Source organism: Accipiter gentilis, chromosome 14 (genome assembly GCF_929443795.1).
Source record: "Accipiter gentilis chromosome 14, bAccGen1.1, whole genome shotgun sequence".
Classification (NCBI taxonomy): Eukaryota; Metazoa; Chordata; class Aves; order Accipitriformes; family Accipitridae; genus Astur; species Astur gentilis.
Genome location: NC_064893.1, coordinates 12,738,187 through 12,756,570, shown reverse-complemented (window position 1 = coordinate 12,756,570; position 18,384 = coordinate 12,738,187). Strand labels below are relative to the sequence as shown.

The 18,384-nt window shown below is 41.7% G+C and overlaps 1 protein-coding gene across 12 annotated transcripts in view; it reads right to left on the bottom strand.

The window, feature by feature from the left end:
* ARPP21 (cAMP regulated phosphoprotein 21) overlaps positions 1–18,384 on the bottom strand; it is a 146,198-nt gene that overhangs the window by 46,464 nt on the left and 81,350 nt on the right. For 10 of the 12 annotated variants that reach the window (XR_007508127.1, XM_049817070.1, XM_049817072.1 and 7 more), the window contains 4 exons: positions 9,173–9,403; positions 4,472–4,641; positions 2,785–2,889; positions 91–357 (listed from right to left, as the gene is read on the bottom strand). Coding sequence is in view for 11 of the 12 variants with exons in the window: in XM_049817070.1 (XP_049673027.1) it covers positions 91–357; positions 2,785–2,889; positions 4,472–4,641; positions 9,173–9,403 (773 nt within the window). In the remaining variant the exon portion in view is untranslated. The remainder of the gene's footprint in view (positions 1–90; positions 358–2,784; positions 2,890–4,471; positions 4,642–9,172; positions 9,404–18,384) is intronic. The other 2 variants (XM_049817076.1, XM_049817077.1) reach the window with 1 other exon arrangement.

Genomic DNA, 18,384 nt, shown 5'->3' with positions numbered 1-18,384 from the left:
AAATATCTAGAATCTGGATCATTTGTTTATATTGTCTTTCTGATGTCATAATGAGCACCATGCCAAACCAGTAGCAAAGGTTTTGCCTACCTGAGCAGGTGGCGGTGGTTGCTGCACAAAGCCCTGGGGCGGTGGTGGTGGTGGCTGCAGCACTTGCTGGGATACTGGTGGACCTGAACCTGTAAAGCCTCCTGGGGGAAGCTGCTGAGTTGGGGAAGCCATAATGTAATTTGTCTGCTGGGCAGGCTGCTGCAAGATAGGCGATGGGTAGACAGGACCAGAAGGTGATTCGGGGTTGTCTCCTGATGATTGACGACTTAAGCTCATCTGGTTAAACTGTGTAGTGATGTCATCTCGCTGCAGGGCAAAAGGCAGTAGAAAATGATATAGACATGCAAATTAGCAAAACAAAACCGGTTCAAATGGAGCATGAGGGGGAAAGGAATCATTCAGCTCAAATATGTGCCAAACTTTGCACGGATATCTACAAAAACTGAGGCAATTAAAATGAAAATCACTATAAATGCTTTGACAAAGACTTCCAGACTGCAAGGTGAATGGCGTCGCTTGGCAGAAAAGCCAATTATTTTGGCTTTTACCCTGCCTCCCCCCTCTTTATTCCAAAATGACAAGTGAACTTTACAGTGTTCAAAATAAGACATTTTAAATATAAAGGGCATGAAAATAACGTTATGAGTACCTCTTCCCCCCCCAGCAGAATTCCTCGGCCAAACACAAACTGGTAATTTCACCTGTGTTTCAAAATGATCCCAAGAGGAATTCAGTAGGATTCAGGTGCAGAACTTTTCCTTTTTGGACTGTTTTGAAAATCCGAGGTTGTAGAGAAGGCAAAAAAAGCTAAGCCTTCAGTTGCTATTTCAAGGCCTTTTATCCAGTGTTGGAAAGAAACAAGTACTTTATTTGACTGGAGGGGAAAAAAATAAACCTATGGTAGGAAGAATGTACCCAATAAAGTCAATGAACCTAAGTCTCATTACATGCTGGTAAGGATACAAAGATTCTAGACAGTATCTGTTCAGTCTTGCAGAAAGATCCATACTAATCAATGCTCTCAAGTTTATTCTGTTATGGTTGAAGATTTACAAATGTGGTTCTATGCATCTTCATTTGTGCCCGTATCATAAAACTTTTAAATACTCAACATGAAAACATACTCCATACGGCAATAAATCCATCATAAAACTCCGTCATGTGCTAATATGCAGATTACGGTCCCTTCCTTATACCCCCTCACGGGTAGGGAATAAGCACTATAAAAATGCTTTTCACTTAGAACATCCATGCTATTTTTTAAAAGAAGCCTCTTCGATTTTGCTTGTATCCCTGTGGTGTTCATTCTCCAAAACCATCCTGCACAATGTATTTACTGGCAGGAAACTTCAAAATAGAAAAAAAAAAAAGAAAGTTTGTTTATAAAAAGCACTGCCAGAGACTGCACAGAGACTCACCCTCCCACTCTGAGAGCAGATACCATGGGCCAACATTTTAAACACTCCTGAAAGATCTTCGGGTGGTGTAAGAAAGTAATGCTATTAACTTTATCATCATCCCACATCCACATTCAGGCACATAAGTCGTCTGTCTGAAGTTGTTTCTTTAAAAAGCTAGGATATTCATTACCTGGATGGCAAATGACTGCAAAGAGATTCTACGAGAAACTTCACTGAGCCTGGAATGTCTCTGGATTTGCACAACAGAGACCAAGAGCTTCAAAACCCTATAAGTCACACATTGTGCGTATAATGTAATGTACATTGAAGACATTAATTTAGGTGAAGTTTCACTATTAAATTAGCCACTAAAAACATCAGCCTCCCTATGACTATCAGTAGAACAACCTGACATGCCTGCAAGACACTTTTCAAGGGAATTAGCACAGAGATATGCAACTTCTGTTCAGCATAGAACATTTTTAATTGTCCTTTAAATGGTACTGCTTATCTACCAGGCATTAATAACATTATTTTAGCTGCAAGGACCTGTTCAGCTTTGTTCCCATCTCTTACTATAACTATGTGACATCTCTACCTTGGGAAAAAAAAAATCAGTCATAAACAAGATTACCAGAGCAAGAGAGAAAAATAACAGAAAAAAATCTTGTAGTGCCTCTTAAAATGTCAGCTTCATTTTACAACAACATAATCTTAGCCCTGGAAGCACCAAGCCAGACTCAAGACTCTGGAAGAGCACTCTATTTATTTTTATTATAGATGTCCATCGATGCTCTGCAATGATGCATAGCGTACCACACCTTCTGCAGCTGGTTAACTGCTACTCTGTTTTCCAAGTGCTCTGGTATCATCAGGGAATAAATCCAGGCAGTGGATTTATTATACTGATCAAATAATATAAAATAAAAAATAATGATTTCTAGAGGTCTTTTCCTCAGTCTTTGTGGACATAAAAGGGGGACAACCCAAATCTCAAATGCCTAAGTTAGCAATTTAAGCTCCCTCGACATAAAGTAGGGAGACAAAAGGTCCTATCACAGGCACAACAAAACATTTTTCTGGAGGCTCTGCTAACCAGGTAGAGAGCCCTGCTCCTAACATCATCCTTCAGGTTAGATAACCAGAATCAGTGGGAATGCTCTTACAAAATGCTTGTCAGTACCAAAAGCGTTAAGGCAAATGGGGATTTAGAAGGGGCTTTTACATGGGACACCCCTCGCAGTGCTCCCCAGAGGCTCTCGGGCATACTCATGCTCACACCCCCAACTTCAACTTCAAAGAAAGAAAAAAAAAAAATAAAAATCTTTAGTACCACAGAAAACTGCTGCGTTGGAGAGACTGGCAGGAGATGCTGGGGAGGGTAAGAAACTGCTGGATATTGGACTGACTGAGAAGATGGCTGCATTGCCTGAACAGGCTGCAAAATAAACACAGTGAAAGACAATAAATACAACCTACTTAGCGAGAGATAACAACAACAACCACCACCATCTCTGTTGCTGAGAACAAAGGTCTCAAACAGAGCTCTGAAAATGCAGGTGACTCATCACCAGCCCAAGTACAAGAGGTCAGGTACTGATCTTAGTCTTCATTTTAGCCTTAAACCAAACAATTCTTTATTACAGATTTTTCTGCCTAGTTTCATATGTTTGATGGCTGTTAGATTAAATAAAGCCACAGCTACACCTTCTTATTACTGATGTGAGGCAAAGACAAATTATGATTCTACATTTAATTTACTTAGATAAAATGGAAGAACAGCACAGTATGAGTACATATTTGAATTTTGCTGATAATGACTGATTTAACTCCGAGCGTGTCATAGGCAAAGGAATAATGACTGCAAAGCTGCTTTGGCAGAACACAATAGCTAAAAAAAAAATTGACAAAGAACAGGCTGTGAATTATCAACAGGCCTGTCAGCTTGGAGGAGATGTTTATCTAAGTGAAAGAACAATTTTCTACAGCACTATTACTTTAGAATAGCTTTACTATTCCTTTTGTTTTAATCTCTCATTTAACTTGAGACTTACACAGGTTTGGTACTACCTCCATCCTCTAAAACTGCTAAGACCAAATCAAGAAATAAGAGCCACAAACACATAAGTCCAAACCCAGTAAAATCAAACCAACTTCACTGAATTTAAACACTGTATTTCTGGGTGACCTGGGATGAAACTGTGCCAAATTATAAAGCCACACAAGAACCACAGTAGACCTTGGCTGCTCTGCGAGTAAGCAGGATGTAGGATTCTTGCTTGAATTCTTCCCTCAGCCTGCTCTGGGAAAGCAGGCACATAATCCACAGAATTAAGTCTGAACCAGACCCAAACCCTGCTGCCCATGCTCAGTCATGGCTGGCCACGCACCATGGCTGGCCCAGCGGCCAGAGAGCTGACATACCGTGGCACCGTGCCCAAACTACGCTGCTCTTCCCTTCTGCTATAGCTCCAGAGCTTCTAGCTCAGAGCAGGGTCATGGCCAGAACATGGGACATGGGCAGAAGACCCACGGTCTGGGGCAAGGGTGCTCAGAGAACGGGCTACCCACAGCTCAGGTCTGATATAGCCAGACATGGAAGAGTTTGTAGAGCTCTGTGTTGTACTTGATTCTTTGACTCAATCCCACTGCTGTTGAAACGGACAGGGAAAGGTCCCTGTCTCTTTGGGAAGAATTACAGACTGCATTAGTTTGCGAATGAATGCTTCAGCTTTCACTTAGGGGCAATTTTTGCAAAATAAATTTATGTAGACATACACCAACTCACTTAACAGTCCTTTTAAAAATGAAACCATCCTTTAGATGGACGTGAAAAAGGAATCTTCCCTCTCCATCTGTTTCATCCACATTGAAAATACAGATCATGGGCCCCATTTCTTTCAAAAGAAAAGAAAAACATCCTGATATTTTGCCTAGCTGCATCCTTCCCTCCTACCCTTTAGGTCATCCTTCGTATCCCTGAGAGCTTCTTCTCTTTTTCCAATGGCCACCACACCTACCTGCGTAACAAGGTGACTTGCCATTTGCTGCTGTGGCTGTTGAACCTGCTGAGGCTGCTGGGATGAAGGCTGCTGCTGAGACTGTCCCACCATCTGGCTCCTCATCGTCTGCTGGCCACTGGGAGGATTGTATATTGCCGGTGTCCCATCAGGATTTACAAATGGTTGACCTGAAAGAAAACACCCTGCCTTTGCTGAACGCTTTGAAGAACGTACTGTTTTCTGTATGAAATCATACAACCTTGCTTTAACTGATCAGTCTTTAGCTGACCTGCTACAACTGTAAAGTGCTCAGCACTCTCAATGCCTCACTAAGGCATCAGCTATGGGTTTTTTTGGTTTTTGTTTTGTTGTTTTGGGTTTTTTTTCAGGCAAGGCAGATAGGAGATACTTGTTTTGGCAGTATGACTTTCCAAGGAATGGGTGGAAGGTTACCATAGCTCTAAGATGATTCAGATGCTGTGGTTACTTGAAGTCATTCAATGATGAATCAGTTACTACTAGAATTGAACACTGGAGCAAACACTGGAGGTAGAGAATATTCACATATATTTTATTGCCACGCAATAGCGGTCAAGCATACACAACTACTCCTGACACACTGTAGTTTGTATGGAAAGGAAAAAAACCAAACCCACTCTTGTTACTGATTTATTTACACATTCTTGTAACATAGTGCTGTACTTTTGAGAGCTGTGCCCCATGTAATTAGAGGAGGCAGCACTGGAAATTATCAAGGAAGAAACACTTAAGATGTCTTTGAAGATCTCTTAAATACAGGACAAATTCTGTCCAAAGTTCTACTAAGTTGCTGAACTATTTTTGCTACAGATATTTTAGCTGGGGGAAGTAACCTTGCAAAAGCAATGTTGTTGGTTTTTTTTTGTTTGGCTGGGTTTGTTTGGTTTTTTGTTTGTTTGTTTTTTTAAAGTTTACCCAAGTAATTGTCTTACAAACAAAAAAGTGGTATTTCTTTGTAGGGAAAATGTTTTTCATGACCTCAGTTCTCTCTTCACTTCCATCATAAATTCATAAATCAAAGCAACTACAGATGTTTCCATGAGAAAAAAGGAATTTTAGCAATGAAGTGATAACATTTAAAGTAGGTAACTAAAGTATGAATATCTGAGATACAGTGGGAGATCTGGAGGAATTCAGTGACTGAGAGCAACAGTGAAATAATGAACTTCTGATTTGTATACCACAAGCATCTCAACCTGTTCCATCTACTCCTCAGCCTTTCAGTTCCTCCCTCTTATTAATCATGGTCAGAAATGTATGAGGACCACTGGCTAAAGAAACCTTGCCTTCTCTTTCTAAAGCATCAAGACTTTCTGGATGAAGTTGCCATATTATACTGGGCATGTCTCACACTCACAGTGAGAAAGGTCATGATTAGAGTGAGTGGAAGAGAAGCGCGGGGCAGTTCCGTCCACTAGCTGATTTCCTGCTTCTTGCTGTGAACACACTGGGTGACAATGGCATGGATGCCCTAGATTTGGGAGTCTCGGGCTCCAGTAGCACTTTAGGAGACTGGGGAAGTCAGACTGGGTGAACAGGGTAACAGGGTCCTGAAGCCTGCACCAGACACTCAAGGGAAGCCGTAAAGAGCACTTCCTATGGCTCAGGGAAGGATAAGAGAACTGAAAGAGAAAAGGTCCAGCAATGCTTTTGAAGATGAAAAAAACCCAAGACCTTTCTTGAAGAAATCTTGAAATAAGAAATGAAAAGGAGAGATCAGATGGTAACAGGGAAGACATTTGTAAGCTACGAACTGTGGCCCTGATAGAAGGGCAAAGATTGCAATGTCATTTAAAGGAGTAAGATTGAAATGTAAATGCTTTTAAATTGTCAAAGGGGGTTAAGCCAGAGAACATGTCAAGAGAAATGCTTTAAAGGGTAAAACAGACTGGTGAAGTGGGTGAAATGGAGAGTAAAACAGCATAGCCACATAAATGGTGTTTTCCCAAAGCAAGCAAGAAGCTTCTCTATCTGGGGAAGGAGAAGGGTAAAGCAGAGGAGAGGAAACAATGGAAACTGCAGATATGGAAGAGAAAGTGTGGATTGCCAACACCTGAGAAGGAGCTGAAAGGTATAATCAGAGCAGGGAGATACTGACAGCATCTGTGGATGCCATTAGAGGCTTGCACAGTCAGTGACTATGTAGTGCAAAAGGAAGCAAAGATCTTTAAAGGACATGGCACTATGATCAAAAGAGAGAAAAAGATTGGAAGTAGCCACTCTGCAAGAGGAGAAGAGCTAAAGAATGGTGTTACATAGGGAAAGAAAATCTATTCATTACAGGAAACAAAGCTCCTTTCTCCTCTTCTTTAAACTGTCTTCTCTTCATCTCTGTTTCTGACAGCATCCATCACTTTGATAGTCGATCACAGCATCCAGCAATCTAAGCCTCCTCCCTATGGAGCTTCTTTTGTAATGTTACTCTAATAAGATGCAGATATTCTGAGCCCAAAGAGTGGCAAATTTGCAGCATGCCTTTTGTTGCATGTTAAAAAAACGGTAGACACTGCAGTATAGCCTGACTTCCAGCACAGGTAGCAGCGTGAAGCTATACATCTGAGACAAGAATTTTAGCTGCTAAAAGAATCTGCTCCCTCCATTTTCTTTACTATGTATGTATTTACAAGGGAGCTACAGAAACAATACACAAGGTTTGAAAGAAACACAAAATTATATATACACAAAACCACTTGCTCCCTGAATGTTAAACATACTAACACACATGGAGCTCTCAGTGATGTCTCTGCAGACAATGAGGCACGGTAGGAGGGAAGACGAGGCACTCTGGTCTAGTGACAGTATTGAAAGGCATTATACCTATAGCAGAAAAAGACTCCCTAGGTACAGGGAAAAATATGAGCTAGCTGCTGCAAATTGCTAAACTGACAAAACAGATGTAGGAGATGTTCCTCTTAAACAGCTCTTCTGGCTTGCAAGTGTGGTGAGCTCCAGCCTCCATCTTTGCCACGGCCAGGAACAAGCATAACCTCTCAGCTGCTGGTGGGCTCAAAGCAGCAGTGATTCCTTTCATTTGTTTCTCTCAGTCCTATCACCTGAATTATGGATGACTTCTGCCTACACCTGCTGAGTTCTGTATGGAAGCAGACCACAGAGCACACAAAATGCCTTCTTCAGTATTGACCAAGAAATTCCAGTGTTACAGATGAACTGTCAACTACCAGAATGACAGAAATAAGTAAATTAGTAATGATGGGTTTTGTCCTATGCCCACCTTGCATTCTGTCCTCTCCCTTAACTGAGTTTTTAAGAAATGTCCAAAATCCCCATTTACACTGACGGTATTAGGCTCTCATGTCAATAATGTAATCACTTGAAAAAAGTACACATAAATAGTAAAGAGTTTAGAAAAGTATAAGTTTTTGCAAGCTACTAAGTCACCTCTCTGGAAAGAACTTAGCACATTTGAATCTAAACAAACAAGAACTCCTCCCTAACTTCATATACGCTGATATATAATGATCAGCCCCAGGTACTACTATCTCCAAATATCTGTGGAAAGCTTGGTTTAATAGTCTGTCAAGGCTGTATTTTCTTACATGCTGCAACTTTCAGGTTTTCTTGACTGAATTCTGACCAGAAAAAAAAAAAAAAAAGTACTTTTAGCTGTGGACTCACAAATAAGCTTTACAGATTTGCACCAAAATATTGGAACACGGGGGTGTAATATACATAAAATACCGGTTAGAAACAAAAATCCACAAATAAAAAGCTCCTGAATGTTCTATTAAGGATTCTGAAAAAATATTTTTGAGTTCAACTCTCAGCTCCCAGTATAATGGAAAATACGTTTCACTGTAGGTTTTGTTATTTTAAACCCAGCATAACTCAGCAAAGGTTGACAGCACAGCTAGTCACGATCATTGAAATAGTCCAAATCACTGAAGAAGCATCACAGGCTCAACTTCCCTGAACGTTTTTAATGCTGTCAGTACAGTACTGTGGGGAGTAATAGTGTAACATGATCTGGACTTTGTCTGGACCAAGGAGGTAAGAAATTGCCTTAAACTTTCAGCAAACACAGAAGTTCAAGCTGAGTGGTTTCTGAAGTGTCCACAGTGCTTGGGTGACTGCAAGCGCCTCATTTGTGCACTGCAGTGCTGCTAACTACCAGGAATTGAAGAGATTACAACTTGCTCTTATCACAAAACTTCCAATTTAAATAAAATTGCTAATCACACAGCTCACATAACAAAATTAACTCTGAAGTGCTAATTCAAATGCAGCCTTTAAGCCTTTTGAAATTCTGCTGTTAAGCACAATATCTAAGACTTTGACATCGTATTTTGGTTGCACTGTTATCTTGGCATGCTTGATATGGAAGAGTATCTGTCCTTACTGAAGCTAATGGGATCTCAGAGGATTCATCATAGCCAAGGAGTGCCAGGACTTTACAAGATGAATATCCTGTCTGGGACTGTGGGAGTGTGATCTGTATCACTTCCCACCGGCTATACCACGACAGCCTCAGAAAGCCAATCCAGCTTTGCCTGCAGATTTGAAAAAACAACCTGCCACATGTCATTTCTATGTATATTTGCTACTTGCTTCCTCATAAAATGCCTCAAGGAAAACATCTCTAGAAACAAGAAATTTGCTGATTCCCCAGGTGACATGGGAAACACTGAAGGGCAGTACCAGGTGGGAAAGCATTGTACCGACCTGTGTGCGGGTTGAGAAGGATACTGCCAGGTGGTATCCCTGCAGCTTCAAGTGGAAGAATGATATAGCTGGTGTTGCTGGGGGCCACCTGGCCACTCATCCCGTTCTCAGGGTAGGAGACGCTGCCTGAAGAGCTGGCTGTCACCCCGGGGACAAGAGATGCACTTTGGAGAGGCTGATGTATTCGTGACAGTGATCCTGAGGAGCCAGCGCTGCTGGAAGACTCTGAGCCTAATAGAGAGACAACCGTAGCGGAGGGGGGTTACAAGGGACCCCAATCCCCATCAGACACAGCACATACGCGAGGACAGCCTTCACAGCCTGTAAAGGCAAGCACTAGTCCACGCTCAGCTGGTAGGAGTGGGATTTTCACTCCCTACTGAGCTCAGTATCCAGTGACATTTTTACAATTCAAAAGACTGCTTTCCTCCCGCAACATCTGCTTCCTCCCAGCCAGTAAATAGCTTTATCGAACAGAACACACATCAGCATGTATTTATAATGCCAGAGTATTGGTTCATAAAGTATAAAAACTAAACACGGGGTAGGTAAACAAAAAAGAAAAAAAACAACAAACCACAACACAAAACCCCACCAAACGTTTTCTGTAAGGAAAAAAACAAACCCTAAAACCCAGCAACTGTTGTCAGTCAAGTAAGAAGGTAGCTGTACCATACATGTATTAACTTAAAGCTACCTAAGACACTACCTAAGACTTTTGCCACTTTGTTTTTTCAGCACCTAGCCTATTAAAATTGATCAGTCAAGATAAATCAAATGTGCTAAACCACATTTGTGCCTGGATGGAGGGGGGGACATATTATTTTAAAACCCAAATATAATTTCCAAACTTAAGAGATTTTACTTGATTAGATTTCAGTTTGCTTCACGTAAAAATGACAAGAATCTCTGTGAGCGTAAGGCTCAGATGAATGGCTTCCTTAAAGTAGGATGTTAAGACAAATACAAGGGAGGAGTGGAAGCAAATGTCTGTATGAATGCTTCCTCCCAAAAGTAAAGTATGTTTTAATTGCAACTTCTTTTACTTTACTTCTGTGCACTATCTATGCATCTTACATTAATTACTAACTTCCTTAGTGCCCTCCTGCAGGTGGAGACTAAAAGAAAAGACAGAACTTAGACTTAAGTTTTAGCAAACTTCTTTCTTAGAGGGCAAATTACATCCCTTCATATTTGGGATACTAGAGGAGGACCCTGCAGTAGACTGCTTGGAGCCTCAGATTTGTTTTCAGCCAAACCCATATTGAAATTCATTTATTTCCTCATAATTAGAGCAAAACAGTTTTCCCCTGAAGAAATAACACCAGTATCCTGTTACTTAACAGAGGGTCTTTCCACATATTACTGTGGATTGTTGTGTAAAACACATTTTTATCCATCTTCTCCAAACTTCATATTCATACGGCAGCTACTACAGAGACAGTCCTTTTTATGAGCTGTGCACGATTTGCCATCACCAGGACCTTAAACCTGCTTCTTCTGTATCTAATCAAGAAAGTAATAGAGATTTCAGAAGTTGTTTTTGATTTCTATAAATACATTTCAAAGTTGTATTAGTTGCTATATTCCTCCCCCCCGTCCCGTAGACTGAGGTTGGAAACCTGGAAAGATTATTCCTGCAGGGACAGTTTTATTTATTGGACCATTTCAGAGTTTCTACAAATTGCAGGGATATTCCTGGAGGTCATCCTCATCAAGCTGCAAGCAGTATTTGGCATCTTCCTCGCAAATGAAAATGCAACCGCTGGAGTTTAATTTTCCTTCTACAGCAGTTACCAGGCCCTTCCCTGCATTTCCCTTCTACATGCGCTTCATGTTGCTTCTTTGAGAGTTCTTGCTTTACTTTCTCCTCTTTTCCATCACCCACCTATCAAATTCAACAGGTTGGAAAGTTACCTGAAAATGCAGGAGTGGTGATGAGATTTCATAAACCTCCCATCATTTGTAAGCATGTAAGTAGCATCAAGCCTGAGTTTAGACTTCTCTCTCCCCATTTTGTGCTATTCTGAAGAAATGCTGCTAGCATAAAAAAAGATTGCAGCTCTGACATTCAATTGTTTTTTCTCTTCCCCCTTTCAGCTGTTTTTTATGGCAGAATCACGGATTGATCTTTACCAGCTCCTGAATGCTAAAAGCTAAAGGACTGCAATGAATTCAGATGTACTCATCAAATGGTAGGCAGAAGCACTAGAAAAACCTCTGCAGCTATCACCCTACATTGGCCAAGATGATAGCTTTGAAATGTCTGCCTTAAAAGATCCGAGATCCACTCTCCTATGTCAGTAGATCAAGTTGGTGATATTGAAAGAACATAAGACACAAAACCATTTCAGCAATTTTCTGAATATTAAAAAAAAAAAAATCCCAGAAATTATTACTTAACCAATTTTTCCCCCATTTATCCTGTGTAAGAATGATCTATTTTAATTTTTTTCCATCACTACAACTTATGTCCTATCATTTTAAATCTAGACATATTAAGCCAAGTAAATTCCAACACTAATGTTTGGAAATTAACACCAATTAATCTTGTCTTTGTAGCTCTGATTAGCTGTGTTCATGGTGTCTAAATTTGGAATAAGAAATCACCACATAATGAATTCAGTACTGTAGCAAATGAAAAAAAAAAAAAGAACTATCTGACTTTTTCAGATTCACATTTAGAGATGTCTTGTTAAAGACTTCTGAAAGGAATTTTGACTAAATGAGATTTTTGCCCCCATTACACAATTCAACCTTTTTTCTTCCAGTATGTAACGATGGTTACTTCTTCTAGATTCTTCTATAATCTTCTTGCTGCTTCACAGCTGGCACGATAATAACCTTCATATTCTCATCACTTTCCATTAATATATTTTTAAAGTATTCTGAGAGATACAGCAGTTCAAAGAGTGGTAAAAAAAAAAAAAAAAGAGAAAAATCACCACAAATGCCTAATAGCTTAGAGGGTTTGCGGAGGGAGAGCATGGAGGTATCATTAGCTTTCCAATATTCTGAGCATTAGTGAGCGATGCAACATGTTTTGCTGTATTTTCTTTGGGTCAGCATTCAGTATCTGATGACTTTGAACATCTCTGCTCATCCCACCTTCCAAGCCTGAGGTAAATTTTTCCTTTCTTATCAACTGGACTCTCAAGATCGACCCACTACTTGCTCCAGATGGTCAATTTTTCAGGAACAGTAGAGCGCTGATCAACTCTGGACATATTTTTGGTTTGGATATAGTTTCTTGGCTCAGGAATATTTATTTGCTACTTTTGCAGTATACAGAAATGCAAGTGACTTACAAAGTATTTAGGTGGTTTTTATGATAATGGTACGTGCTCACGTGAACACAATTATTTCTCTGCAAGCTGCACTTTTAAAAATAAGATTGATGTTTCAGCAGTTGGTTGGCAGGAAGAATATGACTGGAAGCAGTTGGCTCGTGATTTATTGCCCATACACTGACATTCCTACAGTTTCTCTGGGACTCACAAGATCCATCAGGCTAATGCCTGATTAAAGTTAATCATAAAGAAGCAGAAATCCAGTTCCAAAAACTCAGAGAAAAATTTATATTTTACTGGACACTTAATAAAAACTTTTTAAAAAAAAAAGTAAAAAAAAAAAAAAGTAAAAGAAAAAAAAGTTAATGTATTGAAATGCCTGCAGTATAATCATCTTTCCCCAACAGAAGTAGCAATGAACACCTAACAGGAGCGATTAGACTGTGGCTCCAATTACTTGGAGCCCCGCCAAGGAAGTTAACGATCCCTACAGATCTGTATCAACACAGCCGATATGCCAATGCAGCCACCTTTTCGTAAATGGTGGGGAAAGAAATACACTCCAACAGATGCGCATTCCACTGAATGGAAAATGCATTAAGAGAAGCTAAAAATGCAATAGTTACATCTTCTAAGTCTCCCAACAATTATTTAAATAGGTATGTAGATATACAGAGGACATTTCTTTGAAACGCATCTTGTCCTCCCTCCTAATAATGGATATTAAAACCTGTTGTAAGGTGTCAGCGAAAATAAAGTGGTAGTTGATGAACTAGATTTTCTCTTCATGGGTGTGTTAGAGACTGAACAGGTACATCTTTGATGCCCACAGGGACATCTATTTCACTTACCACTCTATATGCTTAGTCAATCCTGGAAAGCCCACCCTATTATTGGAAATCTAAACTAACCAACCCTTTGTATGATGTCCTAAATTGTAGGAATGCAATCTGATTACAATTTATTAAATTATTAACTCCTCACTCAGTATTGAACTATAGCTTAATACATCTCTATATATCTACTAAGCTTCAGAAAAACAGAGAAGAAAGGTTTTTTTGCAATATACAATCTGTGCTTTTCAGTGGAACAGGGCTTTCTAAACAATCAACAGGTGCATGAAAATAACTATCAGAACCATGAAGATAACCGTGTAATGGGTTTCTAACAGCCCCTTTTGTGAAGTTTGCAAGAATGAAGTAACAGAATTCCTTTGCTAAGTTCTAATTCCTGTGCAGCTGAATGCAATAAAGTCTAAAACTAATTGACAAAACTGGACTCTGCTGCAGAGAACAGCACATTCTATGATCTGTCTTTGCCTAAGGGGAGGCTAACATCTTTCTGTGCTTCAGTTTCTGTTTGTCTGCTATGTACCATTAATTATGGATTTATCAGAAGTGAAGGCTGAGGGCAGAACATTTAATTTTGGTGACGATATTAAAAATGATCCAGAAAGGCTACAATGCTAATATTGCATCACTGTATACACTCCCAAAGGCAGCTGTGAGCCATCTCTGAAAATCCTGCAAGTTTTAATATTCTTATGCTCAAGAAGGGTGTTTGACAATGCTTCTGGGTGACCATCACATATGTAGAATAATTTTCACATTTAAAATGGTCACAAACATTTTGCCATCGTTTAGCCAATGTAGAACATTTTGAGCAACTAATAACTTCAGACTGATTTCATACATACTACATGCAAGACAAAAATGTTTCAAATTTATTACGGTGAATCATAGACCACTTCAGACAACATAGTACTTCCTGCAGAGCAGAACCAGGGCAGAATTAGTGCCTATCAGGCTCTGCCACACTACCAGGGCAGCTTGCCTAACATTTGTAACTACACCTCTGCAATCCCATTTCAATCACTGTAGTAAAGACAACAGAAAATAAACAAAATCCCCCCAAATAAAAACATGATCAAGCTTTAAACATGTCCTGAGCTACAGAACACCCAGCACTGCCTATGACCAGAGTACAAAGTAACAGAGACCTAATGTAAAACATGCACAATGAAGTGTTGCTTAGTACCTAATCCACCTTAGAAAACATATGCAAATAGCACATGGGGGCTCTGACAGCTGTATGAATAGCCTCAGCATTTTTTGGTGAAGGGAGAACAATTTATCAAGACATATTTCCCCATTATTTTTTGAACAGTCATTCTTTTCTGCTTTACTGCCATTCAATAACATTTTAGAGAGAAGGAAAGAAATAGTGAGTCAGATATTATTTCCTATGACTTTCCTCAGGCTGACTGACAGTTTCACTCTGTGTCCTGGCTTTGAAGGTGTAAGGTTTTTTTGACATTTAGCCTTGCTCTTTTTCCCCACTTCTTCCCCTTATTTTGTTTCTTTTTTACTCTTTCTGTGCCTCAACTAGGTTTTAGATTTAAACACTTTGCTTAAAAAAAAAGTCAAAGCACTTACAATGTGTAATTGCTCTGCAAAGAACATGGAATTTTAATATTACTAATGTTTTAAAAATGTATTGTAAGAGCTTCCATTAGAAAGCAATTTTGGGTTTGGTGCATACGGAGTGCAGATGCATTTACAACTATTGTCATACTTCAGAGATCTCTCCTTTAATACATTTTCTAAGTGTACCCTTTAATATGCTTGATCTTAACACAAAAATGGCTACTTAAAAGTATTACTCTTTTGCAATTAAGTGTCTCAACCCTCCAAACTGGATTTCCCTGATACCATCTTAAATGCTCTGCACCTCTGCAATACAATGCTGCAGAGAAATACATTTATTTACCTGCACTCTGCTGAAGGTGAATGATATTTAAAAAGTATACCAGGAACCTGTGCCTCCTCCCCATTTCATGCATATCAAATTGAATTCTGATGCAACAGAAAGATTCATGGGAGGCAAAGAAATCTGGAGGTAAAATCACAGTCTACTGCATACTTCAGGCCCCAATGTATAGCCCCTTCAGCCTTTATACAAATAAAAAATACAGGGAAGTGTAGTTTCAAAACTACATAGCAAAACCAGTGTGTATGCTGTATATGCTTATGCTCAGGAAGAAGCCAGAGGTAAACAACCATACTGTACTGATTTTTCAAGTCAAATTCATGTCTTAATTCCATAGGATTTCACAGACATGAGGATGGAGTAAAACTGAATGAGAAGATTATCTTAGGAAGCGATCCTTACAGGTCCCTTCCAACTTGAGATATTCTGCGATGCTATGAATCTTAATAATAAACACAATATTTGTCTAGGGCCTCAAAAGAAACATGAAGAAGAAGCATTAAGAAGAGGAGGCAGGATATTCCAAAAGCTCCCAGCAGCTTTATGACCAGCAGAGTTTGAAAGAGCAGCTTTCCAACCAGCCAGGTTCCTTTACAGCTGTGAAATATAACGAATGCACAGGGGGCAGTTCCTGAACTGGGAGAACCTCAGGGGGAGGTCAGAGAGCTGCTGGGAGCCCACAGCTCTCCCAACAGCGGCTGACAGGACCTGGGCCAGGCCAGGAGCAACGCTGGCCATGCCCCCTGCCACGTCTAAAAGAAGCCCTTAGGCAGTACTAGCGACCAGGGCATGGCGCGGCCGTTGGCGCGCAGGAAGGGTGCCGAAGCTCTGCCAGCTCGACCAGGGAGCAACGGTACCCACCCGGCAGAAGGCCATGGCCTCTGTAAGCCCTGCACCCACCACGAGTGACCCAGCTGCCCAGAGCGAGCTCCAGTGGGAAGATGCCGCCGCCGCCGCCCCAGTGCCGGGCTGCAGGCTGTGCCCCGCTCTTACCCCGGGACGGGAGGACAGCAGTGGGAGGTGTGCCCGGGAGAGGAACTCCTCCGCTTAGTGACGGGGCTTGGGGAGGAGCCAAGTGGGTTGAGGAGTATCAGGGAGTGCGAGAGAGAGGAGACTACCAGAATCGCCCCCTGCCTTCCCTGGGACAGGCATGACGGGCAGGCAGGACGTGTGATGCAGAGGATTCCCCATCCTCTCTCCGCCTGGCTGAACGCGGTGACTCAAGGGATAGGAGACAATGGCGACAAGTTCCTGCCTGGAGCCGCAAGCGCGTCTCCTCTGTGACTGCCCACCTTCCCAGCTGCCCTGGCATAATAGGTTCGAGGCTCTGCAAGTGGAACCGAACAATGACGGGGACGACGGCTCATCCAGCTTGCATGTGTCGCTGAGGTGAAGTCGGCCTACGCCCTGTCTCAAAACTGCTTCCATAAAGAAAAAAATGGGTCATTGTCATAGGAGACTCCTTCTGAAGGGACCAGAAGGCCCCATATGCAGATTGGACCCACTTCTTAGGGAAGTCTGATGCCTCCCTGGGGCCCAGGTTGAAGATGTGAAGAGAAAGCTTCCTACCCTGATACAGCCCTCAGATTATTATCCATTATTGATTTTTCAGGGAGGCAGCGGTGAAGTCGCGACAAGAAGTCCAAGGGCAGTCAAGAGAGACTTCGGGGCTTTGGGATGACTGGTTAAGGGATCAGCAGCACAGGTAGTGTTCTCCTCTAGCCTTCCAGTTGCAGGGAATGATGAGGGAAGAAACAGGAAGAGCCAGCAGATCAATACCTGGCTCCGAGCCTGGTGTCACCAGCAGAATTTGGGTTTTTTGGATCATGGGTTGGTTTACGTGACACCAGGGCTGCTGGCAACAGTTGGGGTGCACCTGTCTCCAAGGGGGGAAAGGATCTCTGCACAGGAGTTAGCAGGGCTCATTGAAAGAGCTTTAGACTAGATGTGAAGGGGGAAAGGAAGAAAACCAGGCTTGCCAGAGATAAGCCTGGGGTTGGCATGCTAATGTTTGAGGGACGGTGTGCCAGCAAGGTCCTTTGCTCTGCCATCTCAGTGGAGGTAGGGGATGGAGATCCATGAGGCAGCAAAGATGCAAGGGTTATTGTGTCGCAAACCGTGGAAGCACCTCAGAATGCTCACACAGGAATTAGGGCTTCTCCCCCCAAAAAGCTGGTGGGATCAATAGCCCAACTGAAGTGCATCTACGCCAATGCATGCAGCATGAGCCACACACAGGAGGAGCTGGAAGCCATTGTGCAGCAGGAAAACTATGAAATACTTGCTGTCACAGAAACATGGTGGGATGACTCGCACAACTGGAGTGTTGCAATGAATAGGTATAAACTCTTCAGAAGGGATAGGCAAGGAAGGAGAGGTGGTGGGGTAGCCCTGTATGTTAGGGAGTGTTTTGATTGTCTAGAGCTTGATGATGGTGAGTGTTTATGGGCAAGAATCAGGGGACAGGCCAACAAGGCAGATATCGTGGTGGGAGTCTGTTATAGATCACCCAACCAGGATGAAGAGGCAGATGAAATATTCTATAAGCAGCTGAGAGAAGTCTCACAATCGCTAGCCCTTGATCTTGTGGGGGACTTCAACTTACCAGATGTCTGCTGGAAATACATCAGAAAGGAAACGGTCTAGGAGGTTCCTGGAGTGTGTGGAAGATAACTTCCTCACACAGCTGGTGATGGAGCCAAGTAGGGAAGGCGTCCCACTGGACCTGCTGTTTGCAAACAGAATGAGTGGTGGGTGATGTGATGGTTGGAGGCTGTCTTGGAAATAGCAATCACGAAACGATAAGAGTTTTTGATTCTTAGAGATGTAAAGAGGGGGGGTCAGCAGAACTGCCACCTTGGACTTCTGGAGGGCAGACTGTGGCCTGCTCAGGAGCTTGGTTCACAGAGTCCCTTGGGAGGCAGTCCTGAAGGGCAAAGGAGTCCAGGAAGGCTGGGCATTCTTCAAGAAGGAAATCTTAAAGGTGCAGGAGCAGGCAGTCCCCATGTGCCAAAAGATGAGCCAGTGGGGAAGAAGTCTGGCCTGGCTGAACAGAGAGCTTTGTCTGGAACTCAGGTAAAAAAAAGGAGAGTTTATGACCTTTGGAAGAAGGGGCAGGCCACTCAGGAGGACTATAAGGATGTCGTGAGGTTA